Below are 27,256 nucleotides of genomic sequence, written 5' to 3' on the forward strand. Positions count from 1 at the left end.
TGACAGTCCGAAATTGAGAGATGAGAGGAAATTTATAAGGATGTTTCTAAGAATAAATGCCGATTCATAATACATTAGCTTAATGGAGACAGTGTGGCAACATGACATTGATCGCCGTGTTTAACTCAAACTCTGCTGATTTAGTATTTATTCTTCTCAAAATAACGCTTATAAAATCAAAATATTCTCAAATACTCAATAAAAAAAATTCTTAAGAGTTTAATAGTACTTTTAACTAAACATATAAGGTACAAATTTATTTCGTAGTTTGGGTTAAACATGGCGGCCTCTCATGTGGCCACACTGTCCCTATCAAGCCTCATTTACCTCACCATTAATAGACAGAAAATTTTACCTACATTTGCTGTCATGCCGCTAGGTATTTGAATAAACAACCCGAAATTTTTTATTTATATTTGTATCAATATTTATTTGTACATTGGTATTTTTTCTTTCAAAATGAATGAGGAAACCGAATATTTTATTGGTGATAAATTAAAAATAATAACTTAATATAACCAAAAATATGATTAGTATAATGTAATCTGTAAAAAAATTGATAGAATTTTCATTTTGGATATAAGATTCTATGAATGACCTTCGTCAAAACAATGGAGAGTAGAAGTACCTATATGCCCTTCATAGTCAAAACATAAAATTGTTTTATCTGCGAGCAGTGGGATTCACGGAAGTTTTGAAAGCTTTTACGTGTTTCTATGATTTTAATTATCTTCGGGCGGAAGCAGTATTCAGTACAAATTGGTTGGTAATGTGGTATATCCATCGAATACCTACTTTAGGTCCACATTTCTAGGTTTCCATTCAGTTCATTTAATTTTAACAGCAATTTGGTCATAAATAGTAGATTTAATGATGTTTCTTGCTAAAAAAGAAATTATTGTAATATGTATTGTCATTTCTTTGCATTTAGTGATTAGTTCAAATATTTAAATATGTTTTGTATGATTATTTGTTGACTACGTACAATCATTAATTATAATAATTTCTGTGCCGAACACTACTGATTTTGTCCATTATAATCTTGGAATTGTCCATATTATCTGCGAAAGGGACAGGAAAGGGCAGCTACCTCCCGTAGAGATTCTGAAAAAGTTGGCAAATGTAAAGCAACCAAAGTCCTAAGCTTAAGTCAAAGAATTCAAACTCCCTATTTATTTTTATTCTATGTTTGTAATAAGTGAAATAACTTATTTATTGTATAGTCAGAGAGATCTTGTAGCTTTAGTGAAAACCTGTGCTTTCGACTTTACCTACAATTTATGAAACATGAAGGTAAGGAGAACTATCTTAGTGCATCAAAAAGTGTCCATGGAAAGGGATAAAATTAAGGGGGCGCTCTAGTAGCAAGTGGAAAAATTTATAAAACAGCGTCAGAAATTATGTGGAATATTAAATTAAATTCTTATTTTAATGTAATAACTATTTTAACAACCATAAAGTCAATAAATTGACAACATTATAATAAGGTTTTTGAAAAAGCGTGTTAATATCAAAAAATTTAAAAGGTATAATTGCCAAATTTTTGACTACGTAAGTAGTTGAGATTTTAAATACTGTATATTTTTCAACTACACCGCCAAGTAAATTATTAACTTTTTCGGCCAGAATACCTCACTAGCGCGGTTTTGGTGAATCTTCGAATAATAATTTGAGTACTTTTTCAGCTTTCTCTCCATTCAAAACGGTTCTCCTTACCTCTATAATTCATACTTTTCTCATCCACTATATAAACTTGAAGCCCTTGGCCATCGGCCATCGTACTGTTTGCTATTATTCCAATGCGAAATATACGTATATTTAGAAATTTTATAATACGATAAAATTTGTATTGGAGAATAGGAATTTTTGATTAGGGGTTGAGGAGTACTGTTATTTCTTAAGCTCTAAAAATAAATGATGATTTTATAATGTTTACTATTAACAGAATCTTCTTTTTTAGAGACATTAGGTATTATAGGCATAGTTGGGAATTCAGGACCCAAACAAGCGAGGTGCATGACTTTGTTGCGATATGAGCTTAACTGTTACAGGTGAGTCGTGCAAATTAAACTAGAGAACATATTGAAGTAATTACAATAATATATAAAATAAGATCGAAATATGATCTGAATATGTCATAAACAAAAAAAGGTGGTAAGAAGATTTAACAGATGCTGCATATTTGCTATATTTGAAATTTTATTAAAAAAAAGTGCAGTGGCTGCACTGATGGATTTTTTAAAATTCAATATATTAGATTGTTCATATTTGCAAAGTTTGATTTTTCTATTCGCGTACTTGATAATGTGATAGGCTAGGATAAAAAATATGATATGCAAATTACGTTACTGAACTTCGAGAAGGCGTTTTTAAAAACGAATTACACGTTGAGAAACGTTTATTCAATACATTGACAAAACAGAATCTGATACTATTACAAGTTTACAATATTTATATGTTTTACAAAGTGCCTCGTCGGCGTTATACAATAAAGCTTAATAAACAATGTTCATTGACGTAACTTGCATAAAAAACTCATATCGTTAGCCAGGCGTTTTTCATTTGAACTATACGAGGATGGTCCCAGAAGTACCTGACCCAACAAAGAAAACACAAAAATTTTGGACAAAAATATATTTGTTTTTCAACGTAATCTCCTTTTAGCTACATACACTCAAAATAGCCATTAACTGCCGACATCATCTTTTCATCTTTGACTATCGAGCCTTTTTGTTAAGTCTGTAACAGAAAATAATCCGAGGAGACTAAATATAGTGAATAACGGATGTGTGAGCTGGTGCCTTGTCTTGATGAAATAACACTATTCTTATCCAAATGCGGCCGTTTTTGCTTGATTTCTTCTCAATAATACTCACCGTGGATAGTTTTTCCTTTTTCAAGACATTCAATGGAAATTATCTCACGCGCATCCCAAAAAACCGATGCTATAACCTTGTCTGCAGATGGAACGGTCTTTGCCTTCTTTGGAGCCGGTTTTCTCTTTTCAGTCCATCGTTTTGATTGTTCTTTTGTTTCGGGTGATGGACCCATGTTCCATCTATGGTTAAGAAACAGTGAAAAACATTAAGAACAAACGCGACACCCATCTTGCGCACAGCTTTCTCATGTCCAAAATTTATGTTAATATGCGATGTACTCCACTTTTTGAAATGCCTACCATGTCTGTTAGATCGCGCACTTTCAGTCGACGATCATCCAGTGTGAATTTTCTTTAAGACTGGTCTTCGCAGGTCGTATGGCCTCGATTAAACTCTTTGAACTCTGTTACCCAATCTTTTACTGTTGATAACAAAGGAGCAGTCTCATCCATAGTAGAATCTAGTTCAGCCTTTATATTAGTTGGACTAATGACTTTCAAATAACAGTATTGTATCACAAAAGAATGACCAATTTTTTCCATGTTTATAAATTCACTGAAAATGTTCACTGTAGATGGCTACCGAACAAATAGTAAACAACGTGGTGTCTTCAGACTTGAAACATATGCTCTATAGATTGTGTACTTTCTAATCCAGTCGTATTTATATATCTATTATCTCGCAACTACCGCCATGCCAGGTACTTCTGGGACCATCTTCGTAAAAAATAGAGCTAGAAATTGTGTACCGTAGTTTGGGACTAGGATTTATTATTAAAATTTTTGTTTGATATATAGAATATTTAAATGTAAGATATTTATTTAAAGAAATTCAGATGGCTTTATTTGATTGATTTATAGAGATTCCAAGCACCACAATTTTAAAATTATCTCCAGTTTCTTTAAAAAATACCAAAATGGACTTGATCAAATTTACACTTGATTTAGGTCGAATTTGATCATCTCTTTTATATAGCAACTAAATACTAATCCAACCATATATGTAGAATGATCCATTTGACCCCGGGTTAAATATTCTCGACACTTTTAAAGTTATTCATTCTCAAATATCTCGGGATAAAATTAATCGCTTGGGTGAAATTGATCACTGTCAAACACTTTATACTGTAGCCAACAAAATAAAAGTTTCTAAGCTGAAAGAAATTTAAAATATCTTATATCCATGTGATAAGCAGCTTTTTCATACAAAACTATTTTACAGACAGGAAACATAATTTTGTTGGCAGCGGCTAATTAATCAAATATTGAAAATCTTTATTAAATAAAAAAAGGAATGTGTTTTTAACAAGATTAACCAAATAAAATATCTATATATCAAATAGTTGTCCAAGGTAAGAAAGGAAAAAGTTAGATCATAGAAAAAATATATAATTTCTAAAAAAACCAAAAGTTAATTTAAATTTAGGTAAATGGTCTAACGTTTTTGAAATGTGTATATAACTATACCATTTTGATCTGTTATTTTAGGATATGGAAGTACATCTAAAATATCAAATTTATCAACAACAAATTGATCATCTTCCACTGCTTTAAAAATGTTTTTCGTAGCATCATTGGATTTCATACCCATATTCTGATACTTCCATTCCTTCGTTCGTTCTTTCCTGAATTATTGAGACATACGTATACACTTTTTTTTCGACTAGCTCCTAAGACCGTAACCAGCAAAAACGCTACTTTTCTCAAAATTTTCATTTTCTACAGAGAAATATTCAGCATCTTCTATTTCTTGGACAACTTGGGTATCGGAATTTTCCTGTAAGACTGGGGCCGTTACGATTTTACCCGGCTCTATCTCAAGCTTCTGTCTGTGAATGTTTCGCCTTGTTGTTGTAGAATCTACCAAAACACTTTGAATAGCATTTTCATCTACGCTGTCATTTCCAGAATTTTTTTGTTAAATTCTTTTTGGATGAAATGCACGACTCCAGTAGCTATGAAAGACGAAATTTAAAAAAATTGTGAAAAATTTTCAAACTGGTTTTTTAGAAATTTGAAAAACTGCATTTTACTTTTTGAAAACACTACCTTATACGGCATTAAATATAGATAATTTTTAAAAAATCATTCAAAAATATTAATTTTCACTGATCTTACAAAATGTTGAAACGAGTTTTTCTACTTGCACATAAATTGAAAGGAATTAATTTTCTTTATTTGTGATATCATAATTCTCATTAAAAAAGTAAAAAATATAAAATATAGTGCCTCCTTTGATCTTTAGATATCAATTTGAAAATTCGAAGGATTATAGCTATCATTAGTCTTCATATTTAAAAACTATTTACAATCTTACAGGGTGTTATAAAATACTGTGTCATATCAAAGTTACATTTTTTTAAATGAAATACCCTATATTTTATTATGGTATGTTTTAAGGGTATTTAAAATGTTTTCCATGAAAATCGTAACAAGTTCTATACCCTGTCAACGTAAGAAAAATTGAAACATGAGACTGTTGAGGCCAAAGCTTTCGAATAGTAGTGAAAATTCTGAAAATCTATTTACTTCGTTAATATTCATTGAATCAAAATACATTATTTTTACGGTTTTTTCAAATGAATCGCCCTGTTTTTATGTCAATATTGAAAAGTACTTCATTTTTTGTCGAGCATTTTCTATACCTAATATTATTAGTTCTTGAGATATTTTGCTTTTTATGTGCAACACAATCTTCCCATATCTAAACATTTAACAATTAACTGTGGGAGTTATGATTTATTTGTCAAAAACTGACATACAAACAAAAAACAAGTATATTACAAATAAATTACACTAATCAAAAAATCAAAAACTATCCTATCTACTACAATATACGTATCTTGATATTCATAGGTATTCGAAATGACCTCCAAATGAAGGAGTTATTCATATTACGAAGCATTTTTATAGAAACATTCCTAAATACCTTTCGTATTCTCTTCCCTTGTTAGAGATATTTTGTACCCTTAATTCTTAATGTGAGAAAAATTTTATTAAATTTGGTGACCTTGATGGCCACTGCACTGGTCCATTTCATCCGATTTATCTTCCAGGAAATAGTTTATTCTGTCCACCATTAATTTATTGATTAGATTGAGCAGACGCATCATCAAGCAAAAACCACATCTTTGATGATGAAGAGGTAATTGGATAACTAGAAAATCTAAATACATCTCAGCATTCAAATTCGAAAAACTACCTCCCTACACATTCAATAACCATCTAGTTTGACTGTGTGTCACTATGTGATATGGATTAGTTGTTAAATAATAGTGAAAGTTTTGCATTTTAACACAATCATTTTTATTAAACGTGGCTTCGTCTCCAAATAGAAGATATTCGAAAAATTTTCTCAAACTAACAAAATGCTAGTATTTTTTCAAAATATGATAAGTGTGCATTTTGTTTTTGTCAAGTAGCACACACTGAAGTAGCGCGGTTTTAGTTCGCTGGAAATACTCCTAACATTTGTGCGTGAGTTTTCAGTAATTTTCAGCAAAATTAGTCCAGTCAAAATAGACATTTGACTTAAACAAAATTCGCATAGAGCTGAAAATTGACAGAGACATTAAATATATCATTATAAATGTAAAAAGTTCCCTTCGATCCTACTTCTGCAAAAAAATTTATTCAAGGTCAAAAGTACAAAATTAAGGTTTTTTTCATTTTTCTTGGAAACATTAAGTATTATTGCGAAAGTAGGTCAGACAAAAGTTGTAGATCATACAATTCTCTACAAAAATGATCGATTCACTTTTTCTCTTACGACTCACCATTCGTGAGATAACGTGGTTTTAATCATTAGAAAATTTTACATAATATGCACACATTTCGGCACCACCTATGATGTAATGTACTTGGAGCAATTTTTTTAACGTGGTTTCCCCAGTAGGTATACTCCACGATCTATTGTAATAAAGAAAGTTTGATCAGATCGTATCCTATCAATTGAAAGAATAGTAATATTGCTAATGATTAAAGTGGAATTGGTTGTTTTTTCCACATGTCATTATATAAGATGATTGTCTAATTCTACTTCGACAATTATTTCTTCGTCTTCATTCTCTTCTTGCAGAATTTCTGTTCGCTGTTCTAAGAAAAGGGATGAACCAATAATCTCTTCATTAATATCAGAAATATCTTCATCTGTTGTATTTGTTTCAATATTGGAGCAAGTCTGACCCTGACAATTGATGCATACTGGCGAACAAAATAATCCCACTTTTTGACAGCCACAATTTTTACTACAATCCGTCTTACATTTACAAAAAATAGTATTGAGTAGTTTTTCTGGAACAAGCGGGAGTAAAGTTTGAATTGGCTCCAAATAATTATCTGTTAATTTCCAACCCCATTCTCCGGGTCCAGCTCATTGCCTAGCCACAATACAAGTATTGAAAGGCAGAAGCAGATGTTGGAGGCAGACAAGACAACTGTACTGTTTTATTGTTCCATGCATATTTTACAAACTTCAAATAACTAAATCATTACGTTTCTCAAACAATTTAATTTAGTGATGTTTTACCTCTTTTAAAAATTGCTGATGTAGTATCGCAACCAGTAAAATGTAAAAATAAAATATGAGCTTGACATTTCGGATATGCAGTCAGACTTTGTGATGAATATATTGTTGATTGTACTTGAGCTTTCCCAGGTTTTAAAAAATAAATAATTTTATCATTTGGAGTCCGTGCAGTCAGTAATATCAACAAATCAACATCTTCCCCAATAACAACAATTGTATTTGCACTTTTCCATTTTTCTATTGCTGTTTCAATTATAAGGACATCAGTGAGTATTTGCAAGAAATTGTTGTTGGTTTGTTGGAACTTTCATAGATCGATCAAAAACGATATCAACAGATAAAGATGTTTTTGTAGTCCGACGACGTTGTTCTGCAGCTTTAATATTTTTTGTATGATTAGTATAGACATCAAATATAATCGTACTGTTATGACCAAAATGTCTTTGTACATACTGAACATATTTTTCAAAAATAGTATGAAATGTTTCATCTAGATCCCATACAACACGATGTAATAGATACCCTCCATCGATGATGTAGATAGCAGATGTTACTCAAGGTTACCGACGAAGGGAATTAGGAACAGTATAGTCCGTATATTTTAAAATCTTCATTTAATGTATACAGTGCTTTTCAGATAAAAGTATCCACCTTTAATAACTTTTGTAATACTGGTATTTAGAAAAAATCCAAAAACACGTCAATTTATGTTGGAAGGGGCAAGCATTATGGCTTATTTAAACTTACTGGAAAAGCCACCCCCTCACCCCTAGCAGCATCCCCTTTATTTTTTTAAATTACTTTTCATATTTTTTATGTAAAATTTGGATACTCCTCTTTGAGCTGATTTCCAAAATGTATAATACTTGTAGGTTAAAGTGGTTAGTTTACGAGATAAATAATTTTTCTTTTAAGAGCACAAATTTTACTTATTATTTACTTTCACCTTATTTGCCTGTACTAAAATGGGTTGTACAACAGTTCAAACTCTTTAATCTTTTTAACTGTGCTATTTATTATGAAGTTACAATAAGTGTTCAAAATGAGTACCATTCACTTCCATACAATGGTATAATGTTGAGAATTGATCAATTGACAGCTGACCCGAACCCAACCCAACCTTGACCCTATCCAACTTCACACTATACTTTTGTTTTATATAGAGTCAAAGTTGATAATTATGTATTCTAATGTATTCTGATTTTATTAAAAATTAGTAGGCGATAAGCACCTTTTGACAGTTTCATGAAATAGTGACACGAGCGAAAAGAAAGGCAAAAGAAAAACGTGCTCCGAAATTGTTATTCCGTTATTATTGTTATTTGAACGCACTTTTGAAATCCTGTTCAATAAATCGAACATTGATCAAGATTGGACTCAATTTATTTGCAGCTACAAACCCAAAACCCACTGTAAATGAAACAACAGGTTATGGGCCCAGGGCAGCTGTAAAAGGGTTTTGTTGTAAATAAAGCCAGGAAAGCGACGGCGAAGTCCAGAAAGCAGTTCAAAACGTCAGTCAGTCTCGCAGTCAGGCACGCAGTCAGACGACCACATCCGGCTCGCACAGCAAGTCAACGTTGAACAACGCACACGCAAGTCGTTTTAAGTCAGAAAATCGCCACGAAAGATTGTAAATTCATTTTGTTTATTTAAAAAAAATTGTCAGAAGCCAGTCAAATTGTAGAATTTAAATGCAAAATGGATACTGTAAAATCTCAGTTGGAGATGTTAAGTGAAGATAGTCAGGGGAATGTCAATTTTATTTCTTGGCGATTTAAATTAAACCTAGTACTTAAGAACAAAGACCTGTTTGAGATTGTATCAGGCACGAAAGTCAGACCAGCAGGTGCTGCGTCAGATGCAACTGTTTCAGCTTGGACCAAGAAAGATGTCGAAGCTCAAACACTGATAGGTTTAAATGTAAACAGTAAGATAGCTAACAAAATTGCTAATTGTAAAACTTCCAAAGACATGATAGACAAATTAGTTAGTTTATATGGTACAAAGACTGATGTAACTTTAGAAACGTCCCGAATCAAATTCTTTACCTTTGAGTATGATGAGAGCAAGTCAGCAATAGAGAACTGTATGGAGAGGAATTGTCAACTGAAAATGATCCAATGAGAGAAAGTTGGGTCATGACGAGGATTTTGAGTGTCTTACCGCCAAAACTGGCACATTTCAGAACTGCGTGAACGGGACACACTCATCAAACGTCTGAGACTTGAGGACGAGCAGCTTAGAGAACCGACGACAAACGCAGAGGGCAGTACCAGCAACGCTCTCATGGCAAAACGTGGAAAACAAGGGCAGTCGTCGAGCAAGCAGGACAAGTCACAGTTCACAAATGTGGGAAGCCAGGTCACGTGATCAAGGAGTGCAGAGGAAAGGCATGTCAGAAGTACATTGAGTATTGCAAGAAGAAATACTCATGTAACAATTGTAAGCAGAAAGGCCACTTCGCAAAGGATTGTCCATCCTGAGAAGAAGGAAATAAGTCAGCAAATGGAAAACCCAAGAAGGCATTTTTGACCACAGCTCTCTCGACAGTGGACAACGACATCTCGCAGGACAGGGCAACTTCATGGTATCAAGACAGTGGAGCCAGTCAACACATGACGTCTCATCCAGAATGGTTTGTACAGCTTGTCGAGCTGGACGAGCCAATCCCAATTGTGATCGGAGATTCAACTAGGCTAGATGGCGTTGCAGTCGGGAACATTGAGATGGAGGCTTTTGATGGTCAAAAGTGGTATCCAGTGGTACTTGAAGATGTGATCTATGTACCAAATCTCAACTTTAATCTTTTCTCAGTCAGTCAGATGTTAGACAAGGGACATGTACAGAAGGCAGATGAAAACGAGTCGATATTCCATTGTAAGAAAAGCAACGAGGTTGTGGCAGTAGCAAGGCGCAAAGGAAATTTATACAAAATGATGCTCAGAAGAGAAGGACAGGAAGAAGAGGCAAGTTTGATGGTTCAGTCGATCAAAGTATGGTATGAAAGACTCGCCCATCAAAACGTGAAGTATGTGAGGGACATACTGAAAAGGAAAGGGATCAAGTATGTTGATGACTGGAATAATTATGTGTGCACAGGGTGCGCATATGGCAAGCAACATCGATCCGCACATCCGAACAATCCCAAGACAGCCCAGCAGCCGTTAGATCTTGTTCATATCGACATTGGAGAGATGAACATCCCATCCCTGGGAGGAGCAAAGTATTGGCTAATGTTGAAGGACGACTTCACTCACTACCGAAGCTGTTATTTCATGAGGACGAAAAGTGAGGCCCCTGAGAAGATTGCCAGCTACCTGAGACTTGTAGAAAATCAACTAGGAAGGAGAGTGAAGAGCCTGAGATCGGACAACGGCACGGAACTGAAGAATGCAAAAACGAAAGAACTCATGGACAAGTTGGGAATCTTTCACACCTTTACGAATGTACACACGCCAGAGCAAAATGGAAGGGTTGAAAGAGAAATGAGAACTATTGTCGAAGCAGCCAGGGCAGCGATACATGAAGATGGATTGAACGAGAAACTATGGGCAGAGGCAATGAACCACGTGATCTTCACGATCAACCAGACAGGAACCAACAACGTACCAGGAAAGAGTCCAGCAGAATTGTGGTTTGGAAGGAAAATGAAGATTGAGAAACTACCTTTTGGCTGTGAATGTTATGTGCTGACCCAAGCACAAAAGAGAGGCAAAATAAATAGAAAATCAGAAAAGGGAATTCTGGTTGGCTATGACATTGATTCGCCCTGTTACAGGATTTACATGAAAGAGAAAAGAGAGGTCATTACTTCAGACAATGTAATCTTCGAAGAGGAGAGGATACGACAGAGGCAAGAAGTTGAGACATCGGCAACAGAGGGTACACTTGAGAAGAAAGAAGAAAGCAGCAGTGAGTCAGACGAAGAAGAAGACAACTGGACGACTGGAGAAAGTGCTGAAGAGGAAAGTGAGTACGAAAGTGGGACACAACCGCCAGAAGAAGAGCCAGGAAGGAGAAGTTTGCGAGATCGTCGAACTTTGCAACCACCACCGAGACTGAAAGACTATGTACTTAATAACAGACATGGAGGAATGAGCGCAAAAGTAGCCATGATTGGTGAAGCTGAAGACATTCCGGTGAGTCAGGCACTTAAAGATGAAAAGTGGAGAAAAGCAATGCAGGAGGAGTACGACTCACTAATGGAAATGAAAACTTGGGAACTGGTGGACTGCCCTGAAGGAGTGAAACCTATCACATGTCGGTGGGTACTTCGAGAGAAAGCAGATGGAAGATACAAGGCCAGACTCGTAGCCAGAGGATTTGAACAGAAGGAAAGAGTGGACTACAATGAAACATTCAGCCCAGTAGCCCGCCATGCATCGATTCGACTACTACTAAGTCACGCAGCGTCAAAGAAAATGAAGTTGGTATCGTTCGATGTGAAAACGGCATTCTTGTATGGAAATCTGGAACAAGTCATCTACATGAATCAGCCTGAAGGATTCGACGATGGATGAGGTAAAGTTTGCAGGTTGGATAAGAGTCTTTACGGACTCAAGCAAGCCCCAAAGATGTGGAACGAGAGAGTCACTACACACTTTGTAAAGAAAGTTGGCCTGATCAACGCAGATGACGACCCGTGTATTTACTACACCAAGGACAAGAGCATTATGCTCTCACTCTTCGTGGATGATGGACTGATAATTGGGAAAGATGAAAAGAGAATATACAGACTTTTGAAGGAAATAAGCAAGGAGTTTCAGATCACTTACAGTGAGAAAGTTCAGGACAAGTTGACGTACTTGGGCATGGAAATCAAGGTCGACAAAGATGGAATCAGCCTCGGTACACGGAGAAGATCTTGAGGAGGATGAAACTCGAACAGTGCAACCCAGCATCCACACCAATTGAGCAAGGAATGATCACCAAGAAAACAGATTTCAAGAACGACGAGGCACTACCGGCGAAGAACAACTATCGCGAGGCGATAGGGAGTTTGTTGTACCTCGCTACAATATCTCGACCAGACATCAGTTTCGCCGTGAACTACCTCAGTCGATTCTGCAACAATCCCATGAAAAGCCATCAGGCGATGGTGAAACGTGTATTCCAGTACTTGAGAGGGACAGCGACAGCAGGAATCTACTTCGGAGGAGGCAAAGAACTCGTAGCATACACCGATTCAGACTTCGGAGAGACCCTGAGACAGGAAAGTCGACAAGTGGAGTATTTTGTAGTTTGGTACTCACAGAAGCAGCGTTTGGTAGCGACTTCAACCGCAGAAGCCAAGTACCGAGCCGCAGTGTCTGTGATTGGAGATGTGTGCTGGATCAAGAGACTCGCACTGGAACTTGGTATCCTGGCAAATGATCAGCCGATCACTCTGAAAATCGACAACATGTCAGCGATTCACATGTTACAGAATGCACACGAAGGAAAGACAACCAGAGGCAAGAGACACATTGAGATACCACGAAAACACATTCAGCAACACGTCGGCAACACTGTGACACTGCAACACGTGCAGCAAACAGATTGCAGACATTTTCACAAAAGCACTCAACAGAAAAGTTTTTGAGACACTTCGCTGTACATTGATCAAGGAGGAGTGTTGAGAATTGATCAATTGACAGCTGACCCGAACCCAACCCAACCTTGACCCTATCCAACTTCACACTATACTTTCGTTTTATATAGAGTCAAAGTTGGTAATTATGTATTCTAATGTATTCTGATTTTATTAAAAATTAGTAGGCGTTAAGCACCTTTTGACAGTTTCATGTAATAGTGACACGAGCGAAAAGAAAGGCAAAAGAAAAACGTGCTCCGAAATTGTTATTCCGTTATTATTGTTATTTGAACGCACTTTTGAAATCCTGTAAATGAAACAACATATAATCTATTTTGAAATGCCTCTCTGACATTGCTTAATACGGCTGGATTTAATTGTCGACATTCATTTTCTATCCTCTCTCGTAAATCATCCAGATATTCTGGTTGGGTAGCATAAACTTTTGTTTTTAAATACCCCCATAAAAAGAAGTCTAGGGGTGTTAAATCCGGTGACCTAGGTGGCCACTCCATCATCTGCCCCCTTCTACCTATCCAACGAGCGGGGAATGTTTCGTTTAAAAATTGTCGGACAGGCATAGCATAGTGTGGGGGAGCTCCGTCTTGTTGAAATACCAGTAAATCTTCGGAAAGGTTATCATCATTTTCTATTATTGTTGTAATACGTAGGTCAACCCCTTCCCTGAGTAACTCAAGATATGATTCACCATTTAAATTTCCGTTGATGAAGAAAGGTCCGACAATGTGGTCACCTAGGATACCACACCAAACGTTTAACTTTTGGGGATGTTGTGTATGGAATTCACGCATAATATGTGGATCACTTTCAGCCCAATATCTACAATTATGCCTACTTACTAAGCCATTTAATGACCATGAGCATTCATCAGAAAAGCAAATATTGTTTAACAATTGTGGGTTGTTATTGATAATTTGCGTCATTGATTCGCAAAACTCTAGACGACGATCAAAATCATCTTCATTCAACTCGTGCACCAACTTAACTTTGTATGAGTGGTACTTGAATTTATGTAGAACTCGGAAAACTGTAGAAGATGAAACACCGATCGCTCTACTTATTGTTGACAACGATTGGGGTTGTTGAGCCTCTAAGCTGACTTGCCCTAAAATTGCCACTTGGATTGCTTCGTTATTTACGAGTCCCTCTCGCTTATGCACTTTATTGCAAACAGACCCTGTTGTGGTAAATTTCTCCATCAGTTGAATTACATACTTATGAGTTGCATGTCTTCCGTCATGTAATTCGTTAAATATTCTAACAGCAGCTCTTGCACAATTATTATTTTGGTAGTATAAACCTACAATTTCAATTCTTTCTTGCAAAGAGTAAACCATTTCAGAGAAACAAAATAAATAATGTATCAAATTACACTATCAATAGTGACTACAAATTCTAGTTGACAATGTCAAACTTTAATAAAAAGTAGAGTTTTTTTTGTTTGGATTTTTTAAGTAGAATAAATAGCACAGTTAAAAAGATTAAAGAGTTTGAACTGTTGTACAATCCATTTTAGTACAGGCAAATAAGGTGAAAGTAAATAATAAGTAAAATTTGTGCTCTTAAAAGAAAAATTGTTTATCTCATAAACTAACCACTTTAACCTACAAGTATTATACATTTTTGAAATCAGCTCAAAGAGGAGTATCCAAATTTTACATAAAAAATATGAAAAGTAATTTAAAAAAATAAAGGGGATGCTGCTAGGGGTGAGGGGGTGGCTTTTCCAGTAAGTTTAAATAAGCCATAATGCTTGCCCCTTCCAACATAAATTGATGTGTTTTTGGATTTTTTCTAAATACCAGTATTACAAAAGTTATTAAAGGTGGATACTTTTATCTGAAAAGCACTGTATAAGTTTTATTGTGTAAGTAACACAAACCAATAGTTTCTTGTTTTCATTTATATTTAACGTCCGGTGACGTATACAGGCTGCTTTTAATGCATATTATGTAAAATATGAATTTTCTAATGATTAAAACCGCGATATCTCACGAATGGTGAGTCGTAAAAGAAAAAGTGACTAGACCATTTTTGTAGAAAATTGTATGATCTACAACTTTTGTCTGACATACTTTCACGATAATGCTTACTGTTTTCAAGAAAAATGGAAAAACCTTAATTTTGTACTTTTGACCTTGAATAAAATTTTTTGCAGAAGTAGGATCGAAGGGAACTTATTTTATATGACTTATTTTTGTCTATTTTGACTGGATTAAATATGAATTTAATCGTATACTCTTGCTGATAGTAAGGCATTTTTATTGCATTCTTCCAATATCCAGATAATATCAATAATTTCATCACTAGTCAAATTCCTCGAGACACCAAAAAATGTACTAAACCGCTAAATTAAATCAACTATAATAAACTTATTGACATGTCATGTCATTGTCAAATATCAGTTTTTGACCAATAAATCATAGCAAATTCATACACACAGCATTCTGGAACATCCTTTGAGATTGTAAATCATTTTAAAGAGACATTATCACCCTAATCCATAAATACTAAGTGAACTAATAAATTGTGGACTTGTTTGAGTATCTAGTATAATTTCTATTAAATCGATCGATCACTTAATCTCTTAAATGCTTTTCCAGAGCGTGAATAATATTTTTTTTGAAATCGGCAGTAAAATAAAATATTAATGCCGGTTTGTCGATAGAAATCGGCAGTAAAATCGCTTTTTAGTGCCTAGCCACTAAAGTAACTGAACTGTCATCTACTTCATGTTTAACAACACTCGATTACACGTCAACCAACTCACAACGTTTTAACATTAAGAATAATTTAAACTATTCTGTTACCATTAATATAAATTAAATAGAAAAAATAAGATTTTCATGCCGATTTTTTTAAAAATAATCAAATTATTCAGCGAAACTAAACGCGACACTTATAACCTATTCTGATCACCTCAATTCCAAATATTTTCGCAAGTATTTTTGAATTTGGGCTATTGCAAAAAAAATATAGTATGGAATGCGGCACTAAAAGTCCCTTTTTTATTCGACTGGTTAGCTGCCGAGGCAACTAATCTCCATACTCGCGACAAAAAGTATGACTTTATTGCCTTGATATATACATAACAATTGTTTTTCCTTAAATCCCACATTCAGTGAAATTATTTACAACTAACTTTTCAACCATTTCTTTTTTACAGCAATATAATGTTTATTTTTATACCATGCTGCTGTATATGTCTGTAAAAAATGTCTTCATTGTATATTCTATCGAAAAAAAATATATTATTTGCAACGAAATCACATAATTCAGATGACATGATTCTATCGACAGATAAATTGATTCTTGGTGATTTATCTGGATGACCATTTGCGATTAACTTGTCAATCATTTTCTTTTCATATCGAAGGAAGATGCTTTTGCAGCTAATAAAACTATTATTACATAGATATTCTTTCCCATAAATCTAGTAAAGCTCCAAGTTTAGGTATTACGAAATCTTTTATACCAAATTCAAAATTTATATGACCTGGTATATATGGTTCATGAAATCTATTAAGCAATAAAACGAAAAGTATTTGCTTCTCTAATTCAGCACATACTCCAACCGAAATGCTAGTATTGCTTGCTGTTGTATTAAGACACTTTGCCATAAGTTTCATTTGTACATTCCAATCTAATAGATCACAATCATCAAATATTTTAGCATCCTAGTGTATAGTAAAAAAGAGCATTTTTAGAAGTGTTCTTTAATACTATTGTAAATTGTAATTCTATGTTTTACACGTTGCAGTCTAATGAATTCTAGACAACGGTTTAACATCATGACCTAAAATGTATGCAACCTCACCAATAATAATAGAAACTGCATTGTTAGGTATTTGGAATGTATCTAAGGTTTTTGTCATCCTTGAATGTATTACATTTTGAATTTGTTTACGTCTAACAATTTTTGTAGGTGGTACATAAGCAGAACTTTACTTGATTACGTTTCAGTTGTTTCAACCTCTTTATCACTCCATCCACTATACATTGTTCTACATCAGCGTATATATTATTGAAAGTTGTATTAAAACTTGACATTTGTAAATTCTAATGCTTGTGTTCGTGTTAGCCTTCTGGACGCAGGAACTTTTGCTGGTGGTATGAATAAATTAGAATTTGAGGAAAATTTTGTTCGTACTGCTACTATTGATTCACGAAGCGCGTTGGGAAAATCTATCGTTGTTGGCGCTTTTATATTTCAATAGCATTAATATCCGATATATCGAAACAAAACATCCAATGTAACACTCATTTTTTTTGCTAAATATTAACCTATTCCACGTATTAATAAGATAGTAAACCACATTTACCACCAACATTACCAAAATTACACGTTCTATGTGTCTGTAATATTTTTTGATTTTTCTCGTTTGTTAGAACTAATACATTATGATTTCTATTACATGAAAAAATATTTCAGATATATTTCATACGTTTATAATGTGTTAGCAAATTTATTATTATAAATAATATCAAAAATGATTGAAGAAAATTATTTCATTTCAATTTGAAAATGAATTAGTTGAAAATATAGCAAAAGTACATGAAAATCGTATTAACTTTGTTGTGTCGAGAAATACCTGCAAACAAAACATAGATGCTTACAAGGAACGATATAAAGAAAAACAAAGTCCTCAATTGCCCAAATGGATCAAAGTCTGTAACAAAAGCGGTCCTATAAGGCTTTATAAGTCAAAAATGCCACCGCTGTCTGGAAAAATTGGGTCAATCGCAGTGATTGCAAAAGAGAAGGCCGGGAAAACTGCCACCTAGCCTTCCTATATTTGTTACATCAATGCCAAAAATAGAATTTCGATACTTAGTGTGGCAAAACTTCTCAAAGGCTTTAATATCAATACGGGCCCCTATGGAAAACTACTAATCATATTGAAGAGAGGCGTTGCTGAACTAAAGTCCGCTATGCAAACTATTTTCTTTGTCATATAGAAGAAACTTTTCCCCTGAAGATTGTAATATTCCTCGGGTTCAACCCATACCAAAATAAGAAAAATATGATTACCAACAACTACCGTGTTCAGCCCCAGCCATTGTCAAGGTCATAGAGAAAATCTTTAACCAGCAAAACTTGAGATAACTTGAGTTTGCTAACATCATCAGCGACCATAAATATGGGTTCCGTAAACATAGATCATCAATCTGGGGATCTCTTGGTCTATGTCACGAGCGTATGGACTAAAGCTGTAGAGCAATATGTGGAATTCAGAGCAATCACACTGGACATATCGAAGGCTTCTGACAGGATTTGGTATGTCATCCTTCTAAATAAATTGTAATCGTATGGTTTGTGGTCCTCACTTAGCGACTGGCTTAGTAGCTTTCTCAAAAACGAATCCTTAGAGGTTGCTATCGATGGACACACCTCAGAAAGGTTTGAAGTTTAAATCCACCTCCCCAATAAACATGCAAATCCGAAGGCAGCAACTGATCACCAACATTCTGGAGTGGGGTGGAAACAATCTGATCGAGTTTAATACAGCAAAGACCCAAGCTTATGTTTTTATAAAGTGGGCTGGCATTGCAGCTCCGGATTTGGTTCTGTCTGACATAAAATATCACCATCACCGTAAAATCGCTTGTTGGAAGCAATATGTCCTGGTATAGTCACGTGGCAGATTTAACCAAGGCAACTTCATAAAAACTTGGAGCTGTCTCTAATACCAAAAATCAATATACTCCGCTTCTAATCCTCTACAAGGCCCAGATTTATTCATCTTTGGAATGTTGCTCGCACATTTAAAGCTCGGCTCCCATGCATACCCTGATGATGCTTGACACAATACAGAAAAGAGCAATTCCACTTATAGGCAATTCAGAGTTGACTAGCTTAGAGCTTAGGTCGCCGGCCTAACTCCGAACTTTCGACGTTCAACATAATCCTACCTATAGCAGTTTTTGCAAGACCTAATCGACAGGCAAACATGGCTCAGGAACACCAAATCACATGCAGTCTTCCATACGTCAAATTTATCGGCACTCCTTTCTTTAGAGCAGTGCAAGCCTATGGAATCAGCTACCAAGGTACGTCTTTCCAGAACACTATAACCTACAGAAGTTTGAGATCAATATCCACAGGCATTTCCACGGTAGGCACACTCGAATTCCTCGAGTGTAAAGGGTTTACACTGTTGTGCTTGCTTTTTACATAAAAAATGTTGGAAAATATCGTTTTTTCCCAAATTTAACATCTTGTGAAACAAGTGAAAATGGTTCTTCTTATAGCTCAAAAGTTTATAGGAAAAAGTTCTGTCAATTTTACATAAATATAGTCCTAAACATTAACTATCTAAATTTGTGAGTTTCCGAATTAAAAATAAAATAAGGAATTCACAATATTTAACTATACTTCAATTGAAAACCGCCTGGCTATTTTCCATTAAAGATATGGATTTTTATCTTATTTTTTCATCTCAATATATCACATTATCAAATACGCGAACAGAAAAATCAGACTGTGCACATTTCATATAGTGTAATATTAAATTGGTTTATGAATTCTGTAGATTAATTTTGTTATAAATCTATGCTTATGGTTACACAGCCATTGACTTTTTATAATCAATGGGAATGAAGAACAAAGCGTCAAAATCTTTGACGCATTTGAAGAAATAGCAAAAAAATCTGAAATAACTAATGTCAATTATGTATTATATACTTACTGTCACAAAGCCTATATTTCCAAATAAACCATGAATGTACTACTCTGTATAGAAGATAATTGAAATGGAGACAGATACTTGGCATGTCATGAGACATTAGAAATAGAATTTGTTCTAAATGTGGCAAGCCAAAAACTGCTGCAGAAGATTATATGTAAGAAACTAAATGAGTCACTATGAGTTGAAGAGAATACTAAAATAGTATCAAATCAGTTGGCTTTAGAAAACAATATCGCTCAGAAATCCGGCTCGATTTTTGATGAAGCACATCAAGCTATAGAAAATAAATTTTTGAGTAGATTATATGTAAGAAACTAAATTTTTTGTTCTAAGTTGAGAAAAATACTGAAAAATTTTCGATCCAGTTGGCTCTAGACAAATATATTAACAATAATAAGCATATAATCAAACCTTTATAGAAGATAATTTTAATGATGACAGATATTTGAACATGTCATAACATTTAGACACTAGAAATGTTACCTAAATCTGACAAGCCGTAAACTGCTACAGAATTATACATACGAAATTAAATGTGTTTTTACGAGTTGAGGAAAACCCTAGTTCTAGACAATAGTATCGCTCAGAAATTCGACTCTTTTTTTATGAAGCTAAAGTGGCTATAGAAAATGAATGTTTGGGAAGTGATTATTAATAACCAACTAATCGGACCCTTCTTTGTAGAAGGTTATTTAAATTACAGATATTTGGATATGTTATGATATTATGCCAACAGTAATAGCCATATTTCACATCTAATTAATTCCATGGTACCTTCTGGAGCCAGTAGTATCAACATTATTAACTCTGCGCTGTACGTAATTAGATACATTATATCCAAGGAGTAGAGGAGATCTCCACCATGATCACCGGATTTGACTGGCTATATATTTTCTTGTAGTAAATCCTTAAAAATCAAAATAAACCAATAGATTTTCAGACTCAACATGACTGTATTTATTTTGTTTTTCATTGTAGCTCTACAAAATTTTCATCCAATAGGCATCGAAAACTTCAACCATTTAGAGAAACGTGACTGGCTATTGAGATTTCATGCAACTTTGGATCAATACCTAAAATTGTCCAAATAAATAATTAACATCATCGTATTGCTACTAAAATATTTCCATTATGAGTGTCAATATTAATAGAAACGTCAGCGATGTCTTCTATCGCTATAAAATGCCACGAATCGTGGCCAAAGTTGAAGGTAAGCTAATTTTCTTATCGGCCATACCATAATCTAAATTATTGCTAATTACAAATGTATACATTAACCACTTTCGATTAACTGTATCCTAATGAAAAAAGAACTTTCCTTTTCTGTTTCGAAACCGAAATATACCCCAAAAACTAAGTACATACTTTTACCTTTCCTACTTGTAGAATGTGCTATGATTCAGACGACGAAGTAAATAACAATGATTGCTAAAATATAGTTCTTTCCAAATACTTCTACAAACTCTTCAACAAGTTACCATTATTACATATACAATTACACTGCCTGACGTGCATTTTGATAACTAAGTTATCGTTTTTGGAAGTAAACAATCTCTGAAGACGATATCAGGATTATCGAAACGCGTCAGAGTGTAATCGTTAGTGTGAAGTTTTAAATAGTCTATTAAATATGAATATCACCAATGGCTCCAAATGCTTTCATATAGGTCTGGCAGATCATATTAATGGGTTGGCTAAACAACTCAACCAAACCATTTGAGTACCGAAGCTGTTGATTACAGGATAGACTATTTAAAAAGCATACTCAAACAGTATTTTGTGGCGGGCTATAATTATCACTATTGCAGTCATCCATAGGAGACTTTAAAAGACCTGCAAGTACTGTATCATTTTAAAAAAATTCTATATTTATTCATAACTTATTCTATTTAAAGTCACAAAATCGATAAATATAATGCTCTGTATTATTTTGTATTAGGCAAAGGGAATGGTATCAAAACCGTCATAGTTAATATGCCTGAGATTGCTAAAGCTTTAGGAAGGCCTCCAACGTATCCAACTAAATACTTCGGCTGCGAATTGGGCGCTCAAACTCAATTCGATTTCAAAAACGAACGCTTCATCATAAATGGTTCTCATGACGCTTCCAAACTCCAAGATCTTCTTGATGGGTTTATACGCAAGTAAGTATTAGATATAGTCTATAAAATTTATTATTACCTAGACGCCATCAAAATTAAACATGAGTATACAGAAAATTTATATATTTTCTATAAACAGTACAACAAATATACTTTTAAATAACGACCTAAAGCCTTTTGGATACCTTAAAATTATCTCACAAAACTGAGAAGACATGTGATAATTAGGTTACATTCAAAAGAACTCAATTTTAACTCTTCTGACAGCATTTTTTCAAAATCTCGACATTGTTATTTCCATCATCTATTAGTTTATAAAGCGATTTATAATTTGCATTTTGATATGATATTGGGATATCATATACACAACGACCCAATGAATCTATTGTGTCTCACTTTCTAGCTGCGATACTGGGGAACCCAGTGTTTACAGCTGATCTGTTAATCTCCCTCCCTTTAGGAAGTCTAGGATGTGGGTTCCAAGTGTAGTGCTCTGGAGGTCCGTAGTCTCTCACACTCACAGAGAATGTGGATAGAGGTTTCGTCCTCTGTGCAACCAAAATCTGCACGCCGCATTATCTGCTAGATCCAGCGTCTTCAGGTGTTTATCGAGGTGACTGTACTCCTATAAAACTCGTAGTATTGGAAGATTGTCGTTACTTAGGTTGATACATTGAACAGATCTTCTCTGGTTATAGTTTCCCAGGAAATGTATGGAATGTATAGAGTATGAAAGGACCGTTAGAGAAGGGAGGACTCTTACGTGGGTCGGTAATTCATTTCTTTTGCGAGTGTCTGACGCACTACATCTGGAATGATAAACGTGGGAAACAATATTGCAGCGATTCAAATTAAGATTTAGGTTTATTTAAAATAATTATGTATTTTCCTATTTGACTGCTTATAATATTCCAACATTGCATACGACATAAAGGAGTAACTTCACAAAATGTGAAATTATCGACATTCCGCCAATTTTTTGCATACTGACGACGAATTCATAATAAGCGACTTTTTAACATTGTTGGCCACCATTTTGAGGTTGCCATTTTTTTTTTGAAAAAATGTTGACCGTAATCAGCGACCTCTTAAATTTCTGTATATCGAATGTCATTGGAAAATAATCATTTTAATAACATATACATAACACTCCTAGCCGCTATTTTGTTTTTTGTAAAACTGTTGACGGATTTGTAAGCAGCTACCTTGAAAACCCTCGCATACAAAATTTCAGTTATAGATATAAGGATTTTTCAATATTGTTGGCTGCCATTTTGATGTCGCTATTTGTTTTTTGAAAAACGGTTGGAGGGTTCGAAATAAGCGACCTCAAAATCCCGTATATCGAATTTCATTACAAAATAATGAGTTTTCAACACTACGCGCTGCCATTTTGTTTTAAAAAAAACTGTTGATGGATTCGTAATCAGTGACCTCTAAAACTCCGTTATATTAAATTTCATTAGAAAATGAAATATTTTTTAAAAAACTGTTGACGGATTGATAAATAGCGACTATATACCAAAACCCAATAAATTATCTGAATTTATTCCATTTTTGGCCTCGTTTGCGGCATTTTGTGTCAATAATGTAAATATTTATTTGTAAAGAAAATATTCATTGTATTTTTTATCTTAGAATAATATACCACTTTGTTGATATGAGTGTTAAAAGTGATGTCTTATTTTGTTCTACTCATTTCATGAACAAAATAATAGTTATTTGTATGCCAAGGTCAGAAAGTGCTACTTGTTGGACGAGTCTGCAAATTGCGAGGCGAGCAACAGACGAGTCCAACAAAGTAGTATTTCAGTCCTTGGCATACACAACATTCCACTTCATGGAACACTCAAAACGCAACTTTCGGTATGTAAATGAATACAGAACGAACAACTTTCAGATGGCGTCGTCTAAAAAATCACTTATTTCATACAACGATTTTTTTTTTGTGTAACTGCTCCAATTTGATCATGAACTTTGCTGACAGTTAATACTTTTAAAAGTAGCACGATTTTGCTAATCTATAATACGTTTGTATACCACAACATATTTACCATTTGATTTATTTGGTAGATTTTCTGTAGGGCTAATTATAAATGTCTAGGAGGGTAAAAGATGTCTTTAAAATCTGATTCACTATGAGACACAACGATTGACTAATATTTCATCATACTGTTATGAATTTTTTATGGTATTTCATGACTCTTCCTTCCATATTCATCTTTGAATCCGTGTGCCCAATTGGTAAGCACGCTGCTCCAATTCTAGAAAGATCGTTGCCCGGCACGTTCTCCTTAGTAACGCGGAGCACGACCTTCACGTACCTACTCCACGCTCAGAATTAATTAAGGGCTCAATATTTTACACTGCAAAAAATGCACAATCACTTGCGATATAATATTTTCCAGCATTCCTCAATAATTTAAGGGCATATTTATAGGAAAGTTCCTTCTACTTTGTGAACGACTTCTATTCTAATAATAATATTTTATTCCGGACATGCTGCATATTGGTTTAATTTTTGCTATGGACTTATATACTAATTATTACCTATTACTATTACCTATAATTTTGTTACTCATTGTGTTTTTATTCTGTATATTGGAATTTTATTTTGTTTGTATCCTTATTTAGTTATTTTTGTTTATTTTTTTGACAATAAAGTATTTCTCTCTCTCTCTCTCTGGCATTACTTGCATCTTTAACAGATATTTTGAATAATTATTTTGCATAAATTCATTTGCAATAAATTTGCTTTAAATATCTTCCTATAATATATTTTGTTTACTTTAATTTATTATCTTAGATTCGTTTTGTGTCCGGAGTGCGACAATCCCGAAACTGATTTGTTGGTGTCTTTAAAAAGAAATACAATATCCCAGAGCTGCAAGGCTTGCGGTTACCATGGTGTATTGAAATCGAGTCATAAATTGATGACATTTATATTAAAGAATCCACCGAATTCTGAACGTGCAATTCAAAGCTCATCTACGAATGATGGAAAACGTTCTAAACGGAGCAAACGTAATGGGGAATCCAATGGAAATGGCAATCAAGAAAATCAAGGAGATATGACACTTGAATCATCTGCTATGGAAAATAATGTAAGTGCTTACAAATTCTGTATTTGAATTCGAGGTGAAGTGATCTCATATTCAAATTTTTTTAATACTTGATTATCGGTTAATAATGCCTATACCTAGTCACTTGTGCTAATTTGTAATGGAAAAATTGGTACGATTCAATCATGTACTCAACAATAAATTGTTGACTTATTTTCACAAGTCTTGGTTCAACATTACATAAATTTTTTATACATCATTATATTTTTAAGTAATCATTTGAGATTATAATAAATAAATGTTAATATTAACATTTTTCTGCAAAACTTTTTTGGTAATCAGATATAGCTTATAGGCATTTGAATCATTGTCAGTACTTTTGAAGATTTGAATTATGACTATATTTCACATTTATCATTTAATGTTTAAGCAATAATCTCCTCATAATGACTGTGATTCACTGAAGCCACATAAGTGAACTTTAATATTTCTACGGAATGTCTTCTTCTTTCTTCAATAATAGGTCTAACGCCTATTCCTTCTTCGATATCTTTATTTATTTTCAGCAGTCTGATCTATTCTCCGGAATATTTCATTTGATATTTAAACTTACCGTCTTTCATATGATACAGGTCTAGTATTTGATTCTTAGATAATGTAACTCCTTTTGTGTGAACAGACAGAAGAATTTACAAAAAAAAAATTCCAGTATTAACTTTGTATGCATCACTGGAGTTAGAATTTGTCGCAACAGATCCATGAGGCCATTCTTAGAATATATAGGGAAGGTACAGGCGATGGAATTATCAATTAACAGAGAGCTTAGTCCTCTCTAACTACGTACAACTCACAACAGTATCATCAAACATTTCTAGTGACGGAATGATTGGATAGAATTAAGCAAGAAGAAAGAAAGTGAAATGGAATAAACCACCCAAATGAAATAATTTTAAATGGTGTACTTACAGTTCAAAAACTACTGCTGGAGGAATATTTGGGCCTGGTACCAAATACTCATCGCTTGAATTCTATCCGTTCGTCTTAAAGCAGAAATACTTGCCTGCATGTACATATTACCAGGGTTACTTCTTAAGTTTTGAGATAGACAATTGTCGAAGCATTTTCCCCATTCCTATTCCATCAATCACTTCTTCTGATACAGAAAAACCTTGATTGCAATTTGTTTTTGATCTGCGGAAATAAGAAGAAATCATTGGATGCCAAACAAGGACTGACTGAGAACAAGGCGGATGACCCATCAATTCGAAGTTTTCGTTTGAATTGATGTGTGAGAGCTCGCAATGTCATTGTGGAGAATGATTCGTCTTCTGCGATTAGTTTCCCTGGTTTATTCGAACACTTCTCAAATGGCAGTATACCATACAGAATTAACCATTTTACGTTTGTCTAATGCCCAAGTATGCATTAATCTCACGGTATGTCACATGACGACCTTGTTAAATCAATTTAGCACTGCACTGATGATTTCTGGCACAACAGCCGATTTTGGACAACCTTCATGAAATTCATCCTGTTGCGAAGTGTGGAAAACCAGCGAAACAACTTCATCACCAAAAGTTGAAACGCGTTTATTAGTACACTGTAAACAACTCAAATAGCACTCGTATGATAACACGTTCTGAGTACGTTCACCATTAAAAATATCAAACTTTATGATTGCAATGTCAGATTTGACATAATCACACCAGTGTTGCCATATCTCAAAACTTAAATAACAACCCTCATATAAAAGAAAAAAAGAAGCAAACTATTGACGACGCTGACAAAGGGGTGTTAAGGCGTATTATTCATAATATGCATAAAAGCGATGGAGAAGTAGCGCAGCTAAAAATTATAATTTAATTACAATATACATTGGAATCCGCTAGAGAAAAACATAAAAACAAATTGAAGACTTTTATGGAAATACAGTAGCTACGTATAGACTACATCATTCACTCGATACATGCCACCAGCAAAAGTTGGAGTGATGTTTTGAATTAAGGCATTAAGCAACCCACATCAAAAGAGAATCATTTGCTTATCTTGTGATCTTCTACAAGGAGTTGCCTTAATTTTCCAATCTGGTACTAAAACCGGCCACTATCATGGCAATATGTCTTTGGAAAATTATTTAAGTGGTTCAAAAACAAATTAATACCCAATCCTCTTCTAAAAAGTGTTGTAATAATAGATAATGCACCATATCACAATAAATAAATTGAAACGGCACCAACATCAAAACCAACGTATTTTTGGTTCAAGGAGCACAAATAAATAATGGAATAAAGAAAAATTGGAATCAGATACCGAGGATCTTTAACCTCCCCTGGACGAAAGAAGATTTTTTATAATAAAAGTCCCTTAATTGTATTCATAATTATCTACTATTAAGTAAATT

The 27,256-nt window shown here is 34.1% G+C and overlaps 1 protein-coding gene across 1 annotated transcript in view; it reads left to right on the forward strand.

Moving 5' to 3' along the window:
- The window catches only part of LOC130450486 (eukaryotic translation initiation factor 5-like), a 33,642-nt gene that overhangs the window by 5,162 nt on the left and 1,224 nt on the right, over positions 1–27,256 (forward strand). Inside the window, exons 2-5 of the mRNA XM_056788887.1 lie at positions 1,961–2,051; positions 20,670–20,901; positions 21,631–21,835; positions 24,600–24,897. Coding sequence (XP_056644865.1) covers positions 20,823–20,901; positions 21,631–21,835; positions 24,600–24,897 — 582 coding nt within the window. The 5' untranslated portion in view covers positions 1,961–2,051; positions 20,670–20,822. The remainder of the gene's footprint in view (positions 1–1,960; positions 2,052–20,669; positions 20,902–21,630; positions 21,836–24,599; positions 24,898–27,256) is intronic.

The sequence above is a fragment of the Diorhabda sublineata genome, chromosome 11 (genome assembly GCF_026230105.1).
Source record: "Diorhabda sublineata isolate icDioSubl1.1 chromosome 11, icDioSubl1.1, whole genome shotgun sequence".
NCBI lineage: Eukaryota > Metazoa > Arthropoda > Insecta > Coleoptera > Chrysomelidae > Diorhabda > Diorhabda sublineata.